The following is a 15,031-nucleotide window of genomic DNA, read 5'->3' as shown; positions in this document are numbered from 1 at the left end:
CCCCTCGACCGTCCTTCCGCATACAATAAAACTGTATTTTATACTATATATAAGCTATCCTCGTAGTTTCACAAAATATAACGACAACAACATATCTCTCCAAATTATTCAATCGTTTCGCGTTGCAACGCTGCTTTATAATTTCAGGTTTTTAAATCGTCAAAAGATGCATTTAATGGCTTTATAAGAGCATGGTTAATGTTCAGTATTACTGTTTTCCCACAAATATCATAACTAAATCGAAAACTGTTTTTTTTTTAATTTCAATTTACCAAAACGTGAAAACGCCCCTTTAAACTATTCTTTGTATGTAGGACATTTTATACATACATCAATTGTAATCTCTGTCACAGCTACATGTTAAAGGGGCCTATTTACAGATTTTGGCACGTATTACAGTTTGTCATTAATTCTGTTATATTGATAAAGTAAACATTGGATTTGGAAAGCTTCAGTAAAGAAACAATAATACAATTAAAGAACGAAAAAATGTAACCCTCAACTGGGCTCGAACCACTGACCTCTGGAGTAAAAGTCTATCACTTAGACCACTCGGACATCCATGCTCATACAATGAGTGATGCTTTTGATACTTCATATAAGCAATCTTTGTAGTATCACAAAATATAACGACAAAAACAGAACTGTTCAAATTATTCAATCGTTTCGCGTTGCAATGCTTTATGTTTTTCAGGTTTTTAAATCGTCAAAAGATGCATATACTTGGTATTTTACAGGATGGTAAATGTAACTGTTTTCTCACAAATATCATAACCACAACGAAAATTTGTCAATCTGAATTTTTTTTATGTCAATTTACCACAGCGTGAAAAGGCCCATTTAAAATGTCAAACACTACTGGTACTAATGTGGCTACATTCCCTGATAAGACCTGTTGTATCTCTGAAAGGACGAAGGACAGTAAGGGCAGAAAAATGAACACAGGTAGGTTTCATGTTATAAAATAACATATAGTACACTAACGGTTAGTTTTTATGGTAATAAAATAATACATAATACATAAATATTATATTTTTTACATATATATACAAATTATTTATCAAATCAATATAGTAACCATCCACATTGACAAATATGTATCTTGCTTCTATAAGCCTGAGGTTATTAGAAAATTAATGCTTATGGTGAACTGGAGTACATAACAGATGACACCATGTTATAAAATAATAATCTATGACCATGGTGTATAAAAATGGTGCATACAAATGGTGCATATTAAAGTTGTGTTAGGTAAATGATGGTTATCAGTAGTTGATAACAAATGGTAATTATGTACATAGTATGTATATTATATGATAAATCTTTCATGGTGTATATGACACATGGTAATGTTGTACAAGTCACTCGACAATATGTTATGCATGCATTTTTCTGTTTTGATTACTCCCAAGCATTTATTTTCTGAACATAAAACTGGTATATGTTTCAGATACTTCTTTTTAGTACATATTATTATAAATTTATATGTACCCAGTAAATGGTAATGATGTTAAAGTCAGTTAATAATGTGTTATGCATGTCTGTGTTGATTGTGCATTTTCTTGCACTTATAGTTAAACATAATATAGGTGTTAACTTACTTAACATATAATTAAGGTGTTTATGATAAATGGATATGTTTTATAAGTCAATTGACAATATGTTATGCATGTGTGTATTGACTGTTTTCTATCAATCATATATGAACTTGAGCAGTTCCTGGGTGACTGAGTTATCTTACTTTGTACAGCAACTTAATTATTATGTACCTATGTACTATCTTGCACTTATACAGTTTAACCCCACATACTGGATGACCAATTTTATATTTATACATCAACATAATTAATTATTACTTTTGAAATCTCAACACTTACATATTTGAAATCCAGTTATTGGTTGATTTATCTTTTGTTGTACAGCAACTTAACCTTTTGTGTACTCACAACCACTCATATATTTCAGCTGCCAGATAGCTTATCTTGCTTGTTAGGATATTTGTTTAGACCTAATGTGTTGTCAGATTGACTGATTGCAAGTAAATCCATATGCTAGGTCAATTAATCAAGCTGTTATCCAACATATCACATAGCAAACATCTATTTTCTACTATGATTTTTAAGATCTTACCAGACTCGCTTCTTGTAAATATATGTCCAAATGTTGCCTTCAACTGTGGTGTACAATAAAGCCCACATCAACTGGTACTCCGTCCACGAATAAATAAATCCACAAGCTCGGAAAATGAATATTTACACTTTGGTAAATACACACATCCTTTTCTATTTTATTTTGAAAATGCAACTACACACATTTCATTAAAATCACCCAATAAGATGCACTTTTTAATATCAGTTTCACCTGAAGTTACTTGTAAACTCGTATTAAGAAAAAAAAACACAATTAACACGATCACTTACTCCTAACTTGTGCCTAAATAGTAATCTACAATCTTTCGCCACACACTTAGTGAACATGCATTCTTTCAGCTTGCGGAAATCGTGCACACTGTACAAACACAGACTATCCCGTTAACACGCCGCAGTAGCATATAATTCAAGCTTTGTAAAAAGCTTGTCATTTTTTGGTTTGCCCAAGTACTAAGCCCATGTTGCGTAGATCCTTGTACTATTATGTTACTACGCGATCATTCAATATAAGCTCCACTTTCTGTATCATTTATTCAGCCCAAAATATTAATTTATCAAATGAGGTTTTAGCATCTCTTTAAAACATCAACATGACCAAATTCTTTGTTAATTTTTGATATTCTTCTCTTCTCATTATTCCTTCTTCCTTCTTTCACTTCTTGCGGGCCGGGCGCACGATAGCTTTTTCCTCATCCAATTATTTCTTGCACTCAGCATTACATGATAAACACTGACATAGGGGTGTACAGGATGAGGATAGGTTTGTTCCACTCTCGTACTATGAAAAGTAAAGGGCTTCAACAAATGAATATGTTCGAGTTAGTTTGCTGGCTGGCAATCCTTCTTCTTAGAGGAGGCGATGTCCATCCAAATCCTGGACCTGACAGCTCCCTTGATATGTCATCCTCTTCTTCGGGTACATCTTTCTCATCTTCAATAAATGATGCATTTGCACATTATCTAAGAATTGTTCATTACAACGTTCAGAGCTTCCTCGCCAAGAAAGATATTCTGTATGCCGATCTCAACAATTTTGATATTATAGTGTTTATTGAAACTTGGCTCAGCTCAACAGTTGACACTGACGACCTACTTTTTCCTTCTTATCATAAGCCGTTCAGACGGGATAGAAGAAACGATCCCCATGGAGGTATTCAGCTTAGTGGTATCTCGGGCAATCTTCTATCTTGGTTAAAAGACTACCTACATGAGAGGACCCAGTGTGTTGTAATCTCTGGCTGCCAATCTGACCCATTACCCATAAACGCTGGTGTCCCTTAAGGGTCTATATTAGGGCCCCTCCTCTTTCTCATTTATATAAATGACAGTGTACGAGATATTCACTGTCCAATTGGTCTATTTGCAGACGACACCACGCTATATATCATCGTCGACAACCCTGTTGATGCGGCTTATCATTTTAACGCTGATCTTGCAAAAATTCATTCCTGGGCTGATAAGTGGTTGGTAACCTTTAATGCATCCAAAACCGAATCCTTAGTTATATCTAGAAAAATCAACCGCCCAATCCATCTCCCTCTCTTTTTCAACGACTGCCAAATCACTGAGGTTTCGTCTCACAAGCATCTAGGCTTAACTTTTTCTGATACATGTTCCTGGCATGACCATATTGAACCAGTCAAGAAGAAAGCATGGCAAAGACTAAATGTAATGCGAACGTTCAAGTTTACGCTCGATAGAAAGTCCCTTCTATCGATTTACACAACATTTATTAGACCAATTATTGAAGACGCTGATTTAGTCTGGGATAACATAAATACACAAGATGAAAAAGAACTTGAGAAGATTCAACAGGAAGCAGCAAGGATTATCAGCGGGGGGACACGTTTGGCGTCCTTGCAAAACCTATACAATGAAACTGCTCTCGAACCATTAAAAATAGGAGAACAAAACATAAGCTTACACACTTCTGTAAAATGTATAATTCACTAGCACCCCCATACTTGTGCACACTTATCCCCTCTAGCGTGGGAGAAAGATCTGCTTATCCACTTCGTTACTCTAACAACATTCGCAGTATCCAATGCAAATCACAACTTTTTACACGATCTTTCCTACCATCAACTATAAACTTATGGAACAATTTACCGGAATCGGTGAGAACGGCTCCTTCTCTCTCTGCTTTCAAAGCAAATCTTAGTAAAGATAAGAAAATAATTCCCCAGCATTTCTACGATGGGGAGCGGACATCTTATATTCTACATGCGCGTTTACGAATGCATTGTAGCAGTTTAAATGAACATTTGTACTAAAAAAACATTGTACAAAGTCCACTTGTCAATGCCGGTGCGATTGAAGACACATATCACTTTTTCTTCAATTGTCCCATTTATACAGAAAAAAGAGTTATCCTTTTTAACAATCTGTCTAGATTCCTACCCATAACTTTGCAACTTCTTCTTTTCGGTATTAAAGATGGCTCATATGAAGTAAATTCTTTAATATTCAAACATGTTCCGTCTAACATCCGAGATAGCGAACGATGCCCCGTTCCCGCAACTGCTTCCTTTTTAACCGCAACTTCTCTTATTCTGAACCTACTACTCTCTCTCTCTCTCTCGTCCTCTCACTCTCTCTCATCTCTCTCTCTCTCTCTCGCTCGTCTCCTCATCTCCTCTCTCGCTCTCCTCTCTCTATCTATATATATATATATATATATATAGTGATAATAATAGTTTATATAATTATATAGGTATGTGATATAGTTATATATATCTATATAATATATATAAGCTATTATATATATCTATATAGTTCGTATATAAGTAGTTATATAGTCTATCTACTATATAGAGAGAGAGAGGAGATATCTAGAGAGAGATCTAGAGAGTAGATAGAGAGAGAGATCTAGATTAGGGAGAGGGAGGGGATATAGAAGGAGAGTTCTAGGGAGAGGGAGAGTTCTAGAGAGAGAGAGAGAGAGAAGAGAGAGAGAGAGAGAGAGAAGAGAGAGAGAGAGAGAGATAGAGATCTCTCTCTTCTCTCTCTAGTTAGATAGATATCTCTCTTATATCTATAGTTATATCTAGTTCATCTCTATAGATATAGATATATCTATCTCTATCTATCTCTAGTTCTCTCTATCTATATATATATAGTTATATATTATATATATATATCTATATTTATAGTTATATATATGTATATATGTATATAGTTATATTGATATTGATAATTATACTAAGATTCTAATCAATATATATAGTTTTATAATGAACTGCACATGCAAAAAGGTATTTCAAGACGGGTTTTTACTATGTTCCTATGTTGCAGGAGTTTGGATTCCACTCGGGATTCTGTGCATGATTAGAGTGTCAGGTATACCATTTAGTTCACATTTGACTCCATTTTAGTACTCTTTCAATAATGTATGCAACTGATGCCTTAAAATGTTTAATCTGCGTAAATCTTTTATTATTTGTTTAATGTATTTCCAGAATGCATAGAGTGTTTCAGTTGTCAAAACATTGCTGATCCTAATGAGTGCAGAAATACTTCACAATGTTCCAGCGGTCAAGTTTGTATAAAATTTAATCGAATACATTTGGAATAGTGTCAATATGAGTTTTAAATCCAGTTGAACTTAATAAATAGAAATGAACACTTATAAAGTCACCGCTAGCGCAAAATGACCCCAATTATATTTTTTTAACATAATTTTATATGAATATTTAATATACATGTTGTATGAAAGTGTATTTATAAAAGTTATTGTTTGAAATAAATAGGTTTAAACTAAATGACCCCGACTTAATTACTTTGACCAAACATGTTGACCTTCAAACATTGGCACACAAACAAGTTTTATTAATGTCATGAAAAACTGAACATTAACTCTGAAAAAAACGAGTGATGAAATTTGTACTTAGAAGTGTTGCTTGGCGTCTTATAATCACGACCAAATGAATTTTCACAAGATTCTTATCAAAACTAAGAGAGAAATGGTCCAAAATAGAGAAGACAAATAACAAGAAAAACCCATCAAGTCGGTATCATCGAACATACAGTTTGTCTTCTTGTTGTTTGCAATCACTTGCATTGTTCTCTAATTATTTTCCGTTGCAGTCAATTTTAAAATTTAACATAGGGAACTAAATACATAAATGTCAAAGAAAGGATTATGTTTCTTGTAGTCCGCACTTCCTCTAACAATATTTAAATACCGTCAATACTAAGCGAGACAACTGTCTAAAAGGGAAATATGTTAATAAAGAAATATGATAAATATAAAACCAGTTCGAGCATCGTTCAATCTGTCTTATTAATAAACAATGTTTTCTATTTTGACAAGCAGTCTTGCTCTTTACAAATATTCCAAGCTGACTCCGAATTACGCTACACCATGGGATGTCAAAACAATCAGGTAATAAATATTATACTATGTTATATATCTACTGTACATTTTACAAATACAATTGTTGCATATAATACATTGTCTGTGCCTTCTTTGAAACAGAAATCATGGTGTTGCACCCAATTATCAGTCACTTAAATAAATTGCAGTTATGCAGTTCCCTCGCTGTTAACCCACACAGTATCATCGGTCGCTCCGTCCAGGCGAGACAGCAGTACATATGCCATGAATGCTGCAGTACTGACCGATGCAATGAGAACCTTTGCTTTCATAAAAAACGTTAGACCTCAGAATTATTACAAAACGATTGATTCCACTCATATTCCATTGAAACAGTTTCCCGAATAGAGCATCAACATTTATCAATTGTCAACATTTCATTCCTCTTCGGTTTCCTGTAGGAATAGATTTCGAATAAGATTCAGTTAAATAGGCGTGGCGGAAAAAATTGATTTCAATTTAGTCCATTATTTTTGGTTAAATGTATTGTGTTCGCTTCAAGTTTATTTTAGTTTCAAAACTCGGTTTTCATCTAACTGTTGTCAATGCCAATGCCATATCGTTTAAGTGTTATTGATTAATCTTATAACGTAAGAACTTGTTGCTTATTTAAAGCTATGAAAAATATTTATAATCAGTCGTTCATCCCATACTTTAAAATACAGTATATCTATCTGATCGGGATTCTACAAATAAACACGATCTATAATTAATGCGAAGTTCATGCCTAGTGTTGCTTGTTTTCTAAAGTCAACTTTGATGTGTGAATACGTGTGCCTCTTTGCAGCTTCCGAGTGCACTGATGACGAAACACTCGACTGCGCTCGATTAAATACCCTTTTTAATGTCTGCGCAGATGTTCATCATGCAAAAATCACGTGTCCAAAGTTCTGTGGCCTGTGCCAGCTCGGTAAGATCACATAAGAGTTTTGAAAAATATTCTTTCTGAATAAACAAGTCAGTACATCATGTTTCCGTTTCGCTATGAGAGTTTGGCAAACCTTGGTCAAATATTATAAAATAAGCGATATTTAAATTTCACTATATATAACTTCCCATCTGATTTAAGCTTAATAGCCGTCTGTTGTTTCTATTACAACCGACATGGGCAATATAACAGGTTTACTAACATTATTTTAAGACTGATATTTGTACAGTTGATGGGGACTGGGCGGAATGGGGCACTTGGACTCCGTGCAGTGTGACGTGTGCGAATGGCACGCAGGAGCGTACACGCACATGCACTAATCCGCCCCCTAGCAACGGTGGCCTTAACTGTTCTGGACCAGATGTTGACACTAAACTGTGCACAAAGCAGCTTTGTCCAGGTTAAATAATAATTGTTTTTCGTCTATTAAAATGCTTTATATACAATATAAGCGTTTCATAGAAACTGAAGTAATCGATGGGTCTTGTACACCATTGTAAATATTATATCATGTTCAACAGACGCTTCTACAAATTACAAATATAAAAATTTTAATGTTCAATACCTTCAATAATCCAAGAATCCAATGCAATACGCTTATATTTTTTTTAAATTTCCAAGTTGCACGTTATCACGCTTTGTAATTCTGCGATTAATTAAAATTTATAATTTGCCAAATGTATTCAAGTCCCCCGTTTTCAAACCATCTTACCAGCAATATTAGAAATAAGTTACGTATATTTCAATTACTCAGTGCACGGAAACTGGACGGACTGGTCCAGTTGGACTAGTTGCTCAGTTACCTGTGATGTTGGACTAATGAAAAAGACAAGAACCTGCGCCAATCCAAGACCAGACCGATTTGGCGACAATTGTTATGGAGATGCTAGTGAATATACTGTTTGCCAAAATGATCACTGCGTTTCCCCGGGTAACAATATTATAATTATAGGCGTTTAAATTATACTATATGTTGAAGGTAGAAACTCGCATTTGATATACAATTACAGCAACAAACAAAAATAAAAAAAGAAGAATTACAATATTTTTTCAATAGCAACTGGTAAGCCTTGACCGTATGGTCCAGTTCATCTAGTAAGTGTGATGGAGGACCCAAGATATGTTCGCAATTATTTTACATGGGCAACAATTTAACACAATATAAATGATCTGCCAGCTAGTGTTCATTATTTATTGCTTGTGTTTCTTCATCAGTGCATGGCAACTGGTCAGCATGGTCCGTATGGTCCACTTGTTCTGTCACATGCGATGGAGGACTCCAGAAGAGATCAAGGTCGTGCACCAATCCTAAACCAAACGCTCTGGGCGACTATTGTTTTGGTGATAATAGCGAATACATTGTTTGCCAAAATCAACCCTGCATTTCACCAGGTATGATTCATGTAGTGGACGACAGTTGTGCAATGTAAATATATTAAAAGAATGATGAAATATCAAATTAACTGACAAGGGCAACACTCACAAAAAATAAAAATGACCTGCCAGCTAGATTTAATGATTAATTGTTGGCGTTTCTTCAACAGTGCATGGTAACTGGTCAGCATGGTCCGTATGGTCGACTTGTTCTGTCACTTGCGATGGAGGACTCCAGAAGAGATCAAGGTCGTGCACCAATCCTAAACCGAACGCTCTAGGCGACGAGTGTGTGGGTGATGATAGCGAATACACTGTTTGCCAAAATCAACCCTGCGCTTCACCAGGTATGATAAGTGAAGTGGACGACATTTTTGCAATGTATATCTGTTAAACTATGGGTGAAACATTAAATTAATTGACAAGGGCAGCAATCACGCAAAATAAAAATGACCTGTCAGCTAGATTTAATGATAAATTGTTAGCGTTTCTTCATCAGTGCATGGCAACTGGTCAGCATGGTCCGTATGGTCGACTTGTTCCGTCACGTGCAATGGAGGACTCCAGACGAGATCAAGGTCGTGCACCAATCCTAAACCGAACGCTCTGGGCGGCGATTGTGTGGGTGATAATAGCGAATACACTGTTTGCCAAAATCAACCCTGCGTTGCACCAGGTATAATTAGTGTAGTGGACGACAGTTGTGCAATGTATATCTGTTTAAAGAAGCTAAGAAATATAAAATTAATTAACAAGAGCAGAAATCACATAAAATAAAAAATGACATTCAAGCTAGATTTAATGATTAATTGTTGGCGTTCCTTCAACAGTGCATGGGAACTGGTCAGCATGGTCCATATGGTCCACTTGTTCTGTCACGTGCGATGGAGGACTCCAGAAGAGATCAAGGACATGCACCAATCCAAAACCAAACTCTCTGGGCGACTATTGTTTGGATGATAATCTCGAATATACTATATGTCTGAATGATCCTTGTGGCGCCAGAAGTTAGTATAAATTATTATAAAATACCTTTTGAATAAAAATGGCTCATCTTAAATAACATTAACATATGACTTTGGAAGTACTTACACTACTCTAAATTGTCCACAAAAACAGTAAACACGTATAAGTGTCGGTGTATTGGTCGTGTAAAAGAAGAAAATCTGTTATTAAAATGCTTGTTCTTAATTTTTGATTTTATGACGAATTAAAAAAAAAGTTTTACGGTAGGGCATGTAACTGAAATCGAATTATAGTGGTTTGTAAAAGATATTATTTAACAATCGTTACAAAAGCTAACTACTTTTTAACATGTGTATTAAAGATGGCGGCTGGTCTACCTGGGGATCGTGGGAGAGCTGTTCAGTCACCTGTGGAGTGGGTCAGAAGCTGAGGAGCAGGACATGTACCAACCCTAGTCCTTCTGTATACGGAAAGGCGTGTGCGGGAAACACGGAGGCATTTGCTGTGTGTATAAATAGACCGTGTGAGTAGATTTACTTAAGGTGGTTGTGTATAAAAATAATACTAATATGGTTTCATTATAGTGCATGATATATTTAAAGAATGTTCAATATATATATATATATATATATATATATATATATATATATATATATATATATATATATATATATATATATATATATATATATATATATATATATATATATATATATATAGTATGCCCTGATGAGTTGTGCGAAACGCGTTGGCTATATCAATATATATTTAAAATCCCAGACACGTGTTCCTACTTATTTATATATATATATATATATATATATATATATATATATATATATACACGCGAAAAGACAAACTCGGAGCGTTATACAAGGATTCCGCTCGTGATGACATTTTCGCGCGCACTACCCAAATTCGTCCGTATCATCCGCAGACACCTTAACACGCTGCACAAGTCTGATCGAATGAAGGAAGTGTTCCCTGAGCCGCATTAAGCAGCCTTCAGAAGAGATTGCAACCTGGAAGACATTCTAGTACACAAGAAACACAATAGGATGTTCTTCCGGAAGCCCAATATGCGTCATTTGCCCGTACTTGATGACGGTGGATTACTTCACAGATCCCAGCGACAGGAAGTACAGCGTGATGAATAATGTTGATTGCAAATCATCCAATGTTGTGTACGCGGTCAACTGTCGGCGCTATCGCAGGTACGTGAATGTGGGAGAGACCGGAGGAACTCTGTACCAGCTAGTGTTTTTCCCAGGCCATTTTAGCGTGTCGAAAAGCCACGCCGCCCTCCCGGATCGCCACGCTGCCCTTTTCAAAGGCAAATTTCGCCACGCGCCCTTTTTTCAAAGGCAAATATGGCCACGCGCCCTTATCGATAACATCTTTATTGCCTTACGATCTAACTTGGTCCGCAAAATCAGCTTCCTTCATTGTCTGTGTTCCTCCGACTGTGCTTGATTTAATCGATAGACGACAACGTCTAATCGACTATATTTAATTGAGCAGATTTAATCTATAACAGTGCTGGATTTATAGGTAGGTCTTAGTGACTTCTCCAAAGCTGTGAATTAGTCATGCGTGAATAACCCCGTGTCAGCATCAATAGATAATGCCGGAGGCTATGTTATACCAAGCGCACTTTTCGCTCGGCAATGTATACTCCTCCACGATATAATCATTACTTCGGAGACTTTTGATGAAAAACTCGATGTTATTCTCGTGGCAATTGTGCTTTGCATGCATTATTCAGTTATATCAAAACATTTACGCATAATTACATTTAAATTCACAAACAAATGTATTCTTTATCGTTTTCGTCTTTAAGATAATTAGATCTAATTATTAAAATAATTACTGAGACGTATACCAATTTAACAAAATGCGAATCGCTTATACGATTTAACGTTGCTATGCGCACCTGTCGCTTACATCATTTGACATTTTATCAACATGGCGGACTATACAGAATTAAATTGTGACTCGGCAAAAATGGCAAATAACGTCGTAAACGATCGAATTAAAGATGGAGATTATACATTAAGAAGGAATTAATGAAATGTCTGTGATAATCAACAATGCATAAAAATGTTTTAGATAGCAACAGCATTATTTATTTATTTGTAATCTACTCGGCGGATGTATGTCACGGAAACGAGTGTTTGCATATTGTTAGCGATCAATTTACTCGCAATGTTATTTTAAACATCTGTCGAGATTATTGTTAGAAAATGGGATAAGACAAACATGGTTTCATTTATATGTTAGTGGATCTGTGTATAGTCAGATTCATATGCATATATTGCTTTATTATGTTTGTCGTGCAGCGACATCTGTTGAATCTGTCGCGTATTTGCACACAGCACAGTGACCCGGTAGCTTAACATTTGTATACAGACGGACACTCCATGGGTGATTTCCGAATAATGGGACTTGAAATACTCAGCGGGTAGGACGAGTACCGCAAGGCCATGGAGCAATTGTGGAAGGCATAACTAAGAACATGCCGACCATATGGCATCAACGTACAGGAATAGACATTCATGAAAGGGCGCGAAAACGACGTTGACGCCGGAAATGCACGACGTCATATCCGTTTATAATGTAACATCTTGAAAAAAAATGGCCGCTGATGAAGACCGTGAAGTCGAAAGCTTCGGCATAAAATAAATACAGCGTTTTTGTATATATATAACTTATCATCAAACCCTTGATAAACAGCGACGTTCAAAAATATCGTTTACGGATAATCACCACTTGAGAAAGATATAACAATAACGTGTCAGTTTTGGCTTTTATCGATAATTTAAAAATACTGACATAGCGCTCAAAAATCACTAAGTGACATTGATAGCGCTTTTCATTTATACTGCCAACGGTCAATTTGTCGCATATCGGTGAAGGAAAAATATTAAATTCATTTGGTTTTCATGATAATATAATAACTTTACGTTACCAGAAATGTGCATTCTGTTTCAGTTTAAAAAAACAACTTAAAATCTGTGAACACTTCATTTGTATGTGTACATGCTTATTTACTATGAACATTAACAAAGTAACATTTAAATGTAAAATTAAATTGTTTCCCGTGAAGAATTTGTATGAGACATATGATCTCTATGTCAAGTCGATTATACATTTCGCACTTTAAGCAGAGACGCTTTAATTGACATCTATTAATTATACTTTTGCAGGTACTATAGCAGCCTTCAACGCCCACGGACTCAACATCTTGTCTAATAATGTCAATGCATTTCCTTATGTGATCTTCAACGAAGGCAATGTGTACAATCCCAACACAGGACACTTCACGGCTCCTGTGGACGGGATATACTACTTCACTGTGCATATCTGCTATTGGCCTCGAACGGCCTTTGGTTTCTACATCGAAACGGGAAATGCCGATATGAGCAGCTTTACGCGCCTGACGGTTACCTATGCATATAATGAGGGAGACGCTACATGTTCATCGGACTCCACCTCTGTTAAACTGAACAGAAATGAGCACGTCTGGTTGCGTATGCAACGCCAGTTCAACTCACACGAACTATATGAATATTTAAATGCCTGGAACACATTTACTGGAGCTTTGGTTCAGGAGCTTTAATAAATATTTCAAGTTTTGTGATCTTGTATTCATATCCGTTTTATTGCTGTCTTTCATTTTGGGTTCACATAGTATAACAGTGAAACACTTTTCGTGAATCTCAATTGAAAATGATTTATTTTTAATGAATTACTCAATGATTGTATGAAAACATGTTAATTCATTAATATAAACACAAACAAGCAAAGAATTTAGGGGAGTAAACAAGTAGTATTGTCTCTAGCATGAAATGTATAACACTTACACTCCTGTGAATATTCCCGTCGTTCATACTTCATTCTACAACCAAACCGAATGTTTACGAACAATGAAAAATGTTTTTCCATAACATTAAGGTGAGTGTTTAATTTATGAATATTTTGTACTTCGATCATGGGCATTATACAACCACATCATTCAGTTGCACATAGAAACAGTGTTTGAGGAAAAACGCAATATAAGAATTTGAACGTTGTCCAATTTGACTCGAAATAAGTACAATAAGGGTAAAGACACGTTATGATAAATGTTCTTGGTTCACAAAGCTTCGTTCGGATCCATTTTGATTGTTCACGGATATGAATGTTTTATTGATTTACCTATGAACTATGTTTTTTTGTGCTCTGATGTTAGCCTTTTTTAATTCACCAGTATGATATCAGTATATTATTAATGTTTAAGGCCAGAAACTTCGTACAGACAACAAAAAGCTTTGTGGAGTGTTTGGGTTACGTCTTGAGTGAAGAAAAAATACGATTTTCTTAAATGAAGTAAGGAAACAAATTATGTGTTGACAATGAAATGTCTAGGCTATAATTAGTTAAGCAATTTTGTGGCCGTATCACTACTATGACGATTTAAAATTTACCTTCTAGAATCAAATTGTAAACATGTCGATATCAGTTCGTATTTTGTTTTCAAAAGTCTGCAAATATCTAATCAGATAACGAGAAATGTTTTATATTTGTTAGCTCTCTGTCATAGAAAATTCATATACATTTAATCATCAATCAATAAGGCAAATGAGAAAAAAAGGATCACAATTCAGGTTGGCTGATGTGTGTACCATAATAATGTGTTGCATAATAGTATATTTAATATTTAAATTTGTATTAACGTCTCTTTAATATTAAAACTTGCATAATTAATAAGCATTTATATTGAGGTAGTATATGATGTAATTTTCACTCAGAAAAGAGACGAAAATACTATAAATACAAAATAAAACACATTAAAAGCATCATTCGATATTATCATACACATGAGTATCATAACTTATATTAGTTCTAGTCCCAACGCCAGATTCCTAAACTATTCTAAAAAGACACAATTATAAGGTACACGTAAAAATCAGTAGTGTAAAAATGATCAAATGAGAAACGAGACAATACTTCACAATCAATCGTGTTATTTTCCTCCACAGAACCTTAAAGAAACGGAAATAGTTAATAATACACGTATTAACATAGACTGTAGTTCGGGTATAGAGACCAGATGAAGAGAATTATCGTTTCATCTCATAATTCGTATATTTTCGTTCAAGATAGTGAGCATTCAACCGTTATTGAATAATTATTGATAATTTGAATTAAGAGCCAAGGTGATTCTATTTAAAAATTGCCTTCAATCATAGGTTTGGG

At 35.1% G+C, this 15,031-nt stretch overlaps 1 protein-coding gene across 10 annotated transcripts; it reads left to right on the top strand.

Moving 5' to 3' along the window:
• The first annotated feature begins 820 nt into the window (after window positions 1-820).
• On the top strand, window positions 821-13,428 carry LOC127861384 (coadhesin-like). 10 transcript variants are annotated; one of them, XR_008040194.1, is made up of 15 exons: window positions 821-945; window positions 5,445-5,489; window positions 5,609-5,688; window positions 6,463-6,534; window positions 6,675-6,804; window positions 7,313-7,435; window positions 7,683-7,853; window positions 8,208-8,384; window positions 8,669-8,845; window positions 8,998-9,174; window positions 9,327-9,503; window positions 9,658-9,834; window positions 10,155-10,316; window positions 10,731-11,007; window positions 13,000-13,145. XR_008040194.1 is itself a non-coding variant. In XM_052399811.1 (14 exons), the coding sequence occupies exons 1-14, from the start codon at window positions 846-848 to the stop codon at window positions 13,410-13,412; spliced, it is 2,178 nt and encodes a 725-aa protein (XP_052255771.1). In that variant the 5' UTR covers window positions 821-845; the 3' UTR covers window positions 13,413-13,428. The 10 variants fall into 10 exon arrangements, 8 of the variants coding, with proteins under 8 accessions (XP_052255771.1, XP_052255772.1, XP_052255775.1 ...); XR_008040196.1 differs by having other exon boundaries at window positions 10,671-11,007; XM_052399811.1 differs by lacking the exon at window positions 10,731-11,007 and having other exon boundaries at window positions 6,466-6,534; window positions 13,000-13,428.
• The last annotated feature ends 1,603 nt before the right edge of the window (window positions 13,429-15,031 follow it).

The sequence above is a fragment of the Dreissena polymorpha genome, chromosome 16 (assembly GCF_020536995.1).
Source record: "Dreissena polymorpha isolate Duluth1 chromosome 16, UMN_Dpol_1.0, whole genome shotgun sequence".
In the NCBI taxonomy this organism is placed as follows: domain Eukaryota; kingdom Metazoa; phylum Mollusca; class Bivalvia; order Myida; family Dreissenidae; genus Dreissena; species Dreissena polymorpha.
Note: the sequence above shows the minus strand (reverse complement) of the source record. Positions and strands in the feature narration are given on the sequence as shown.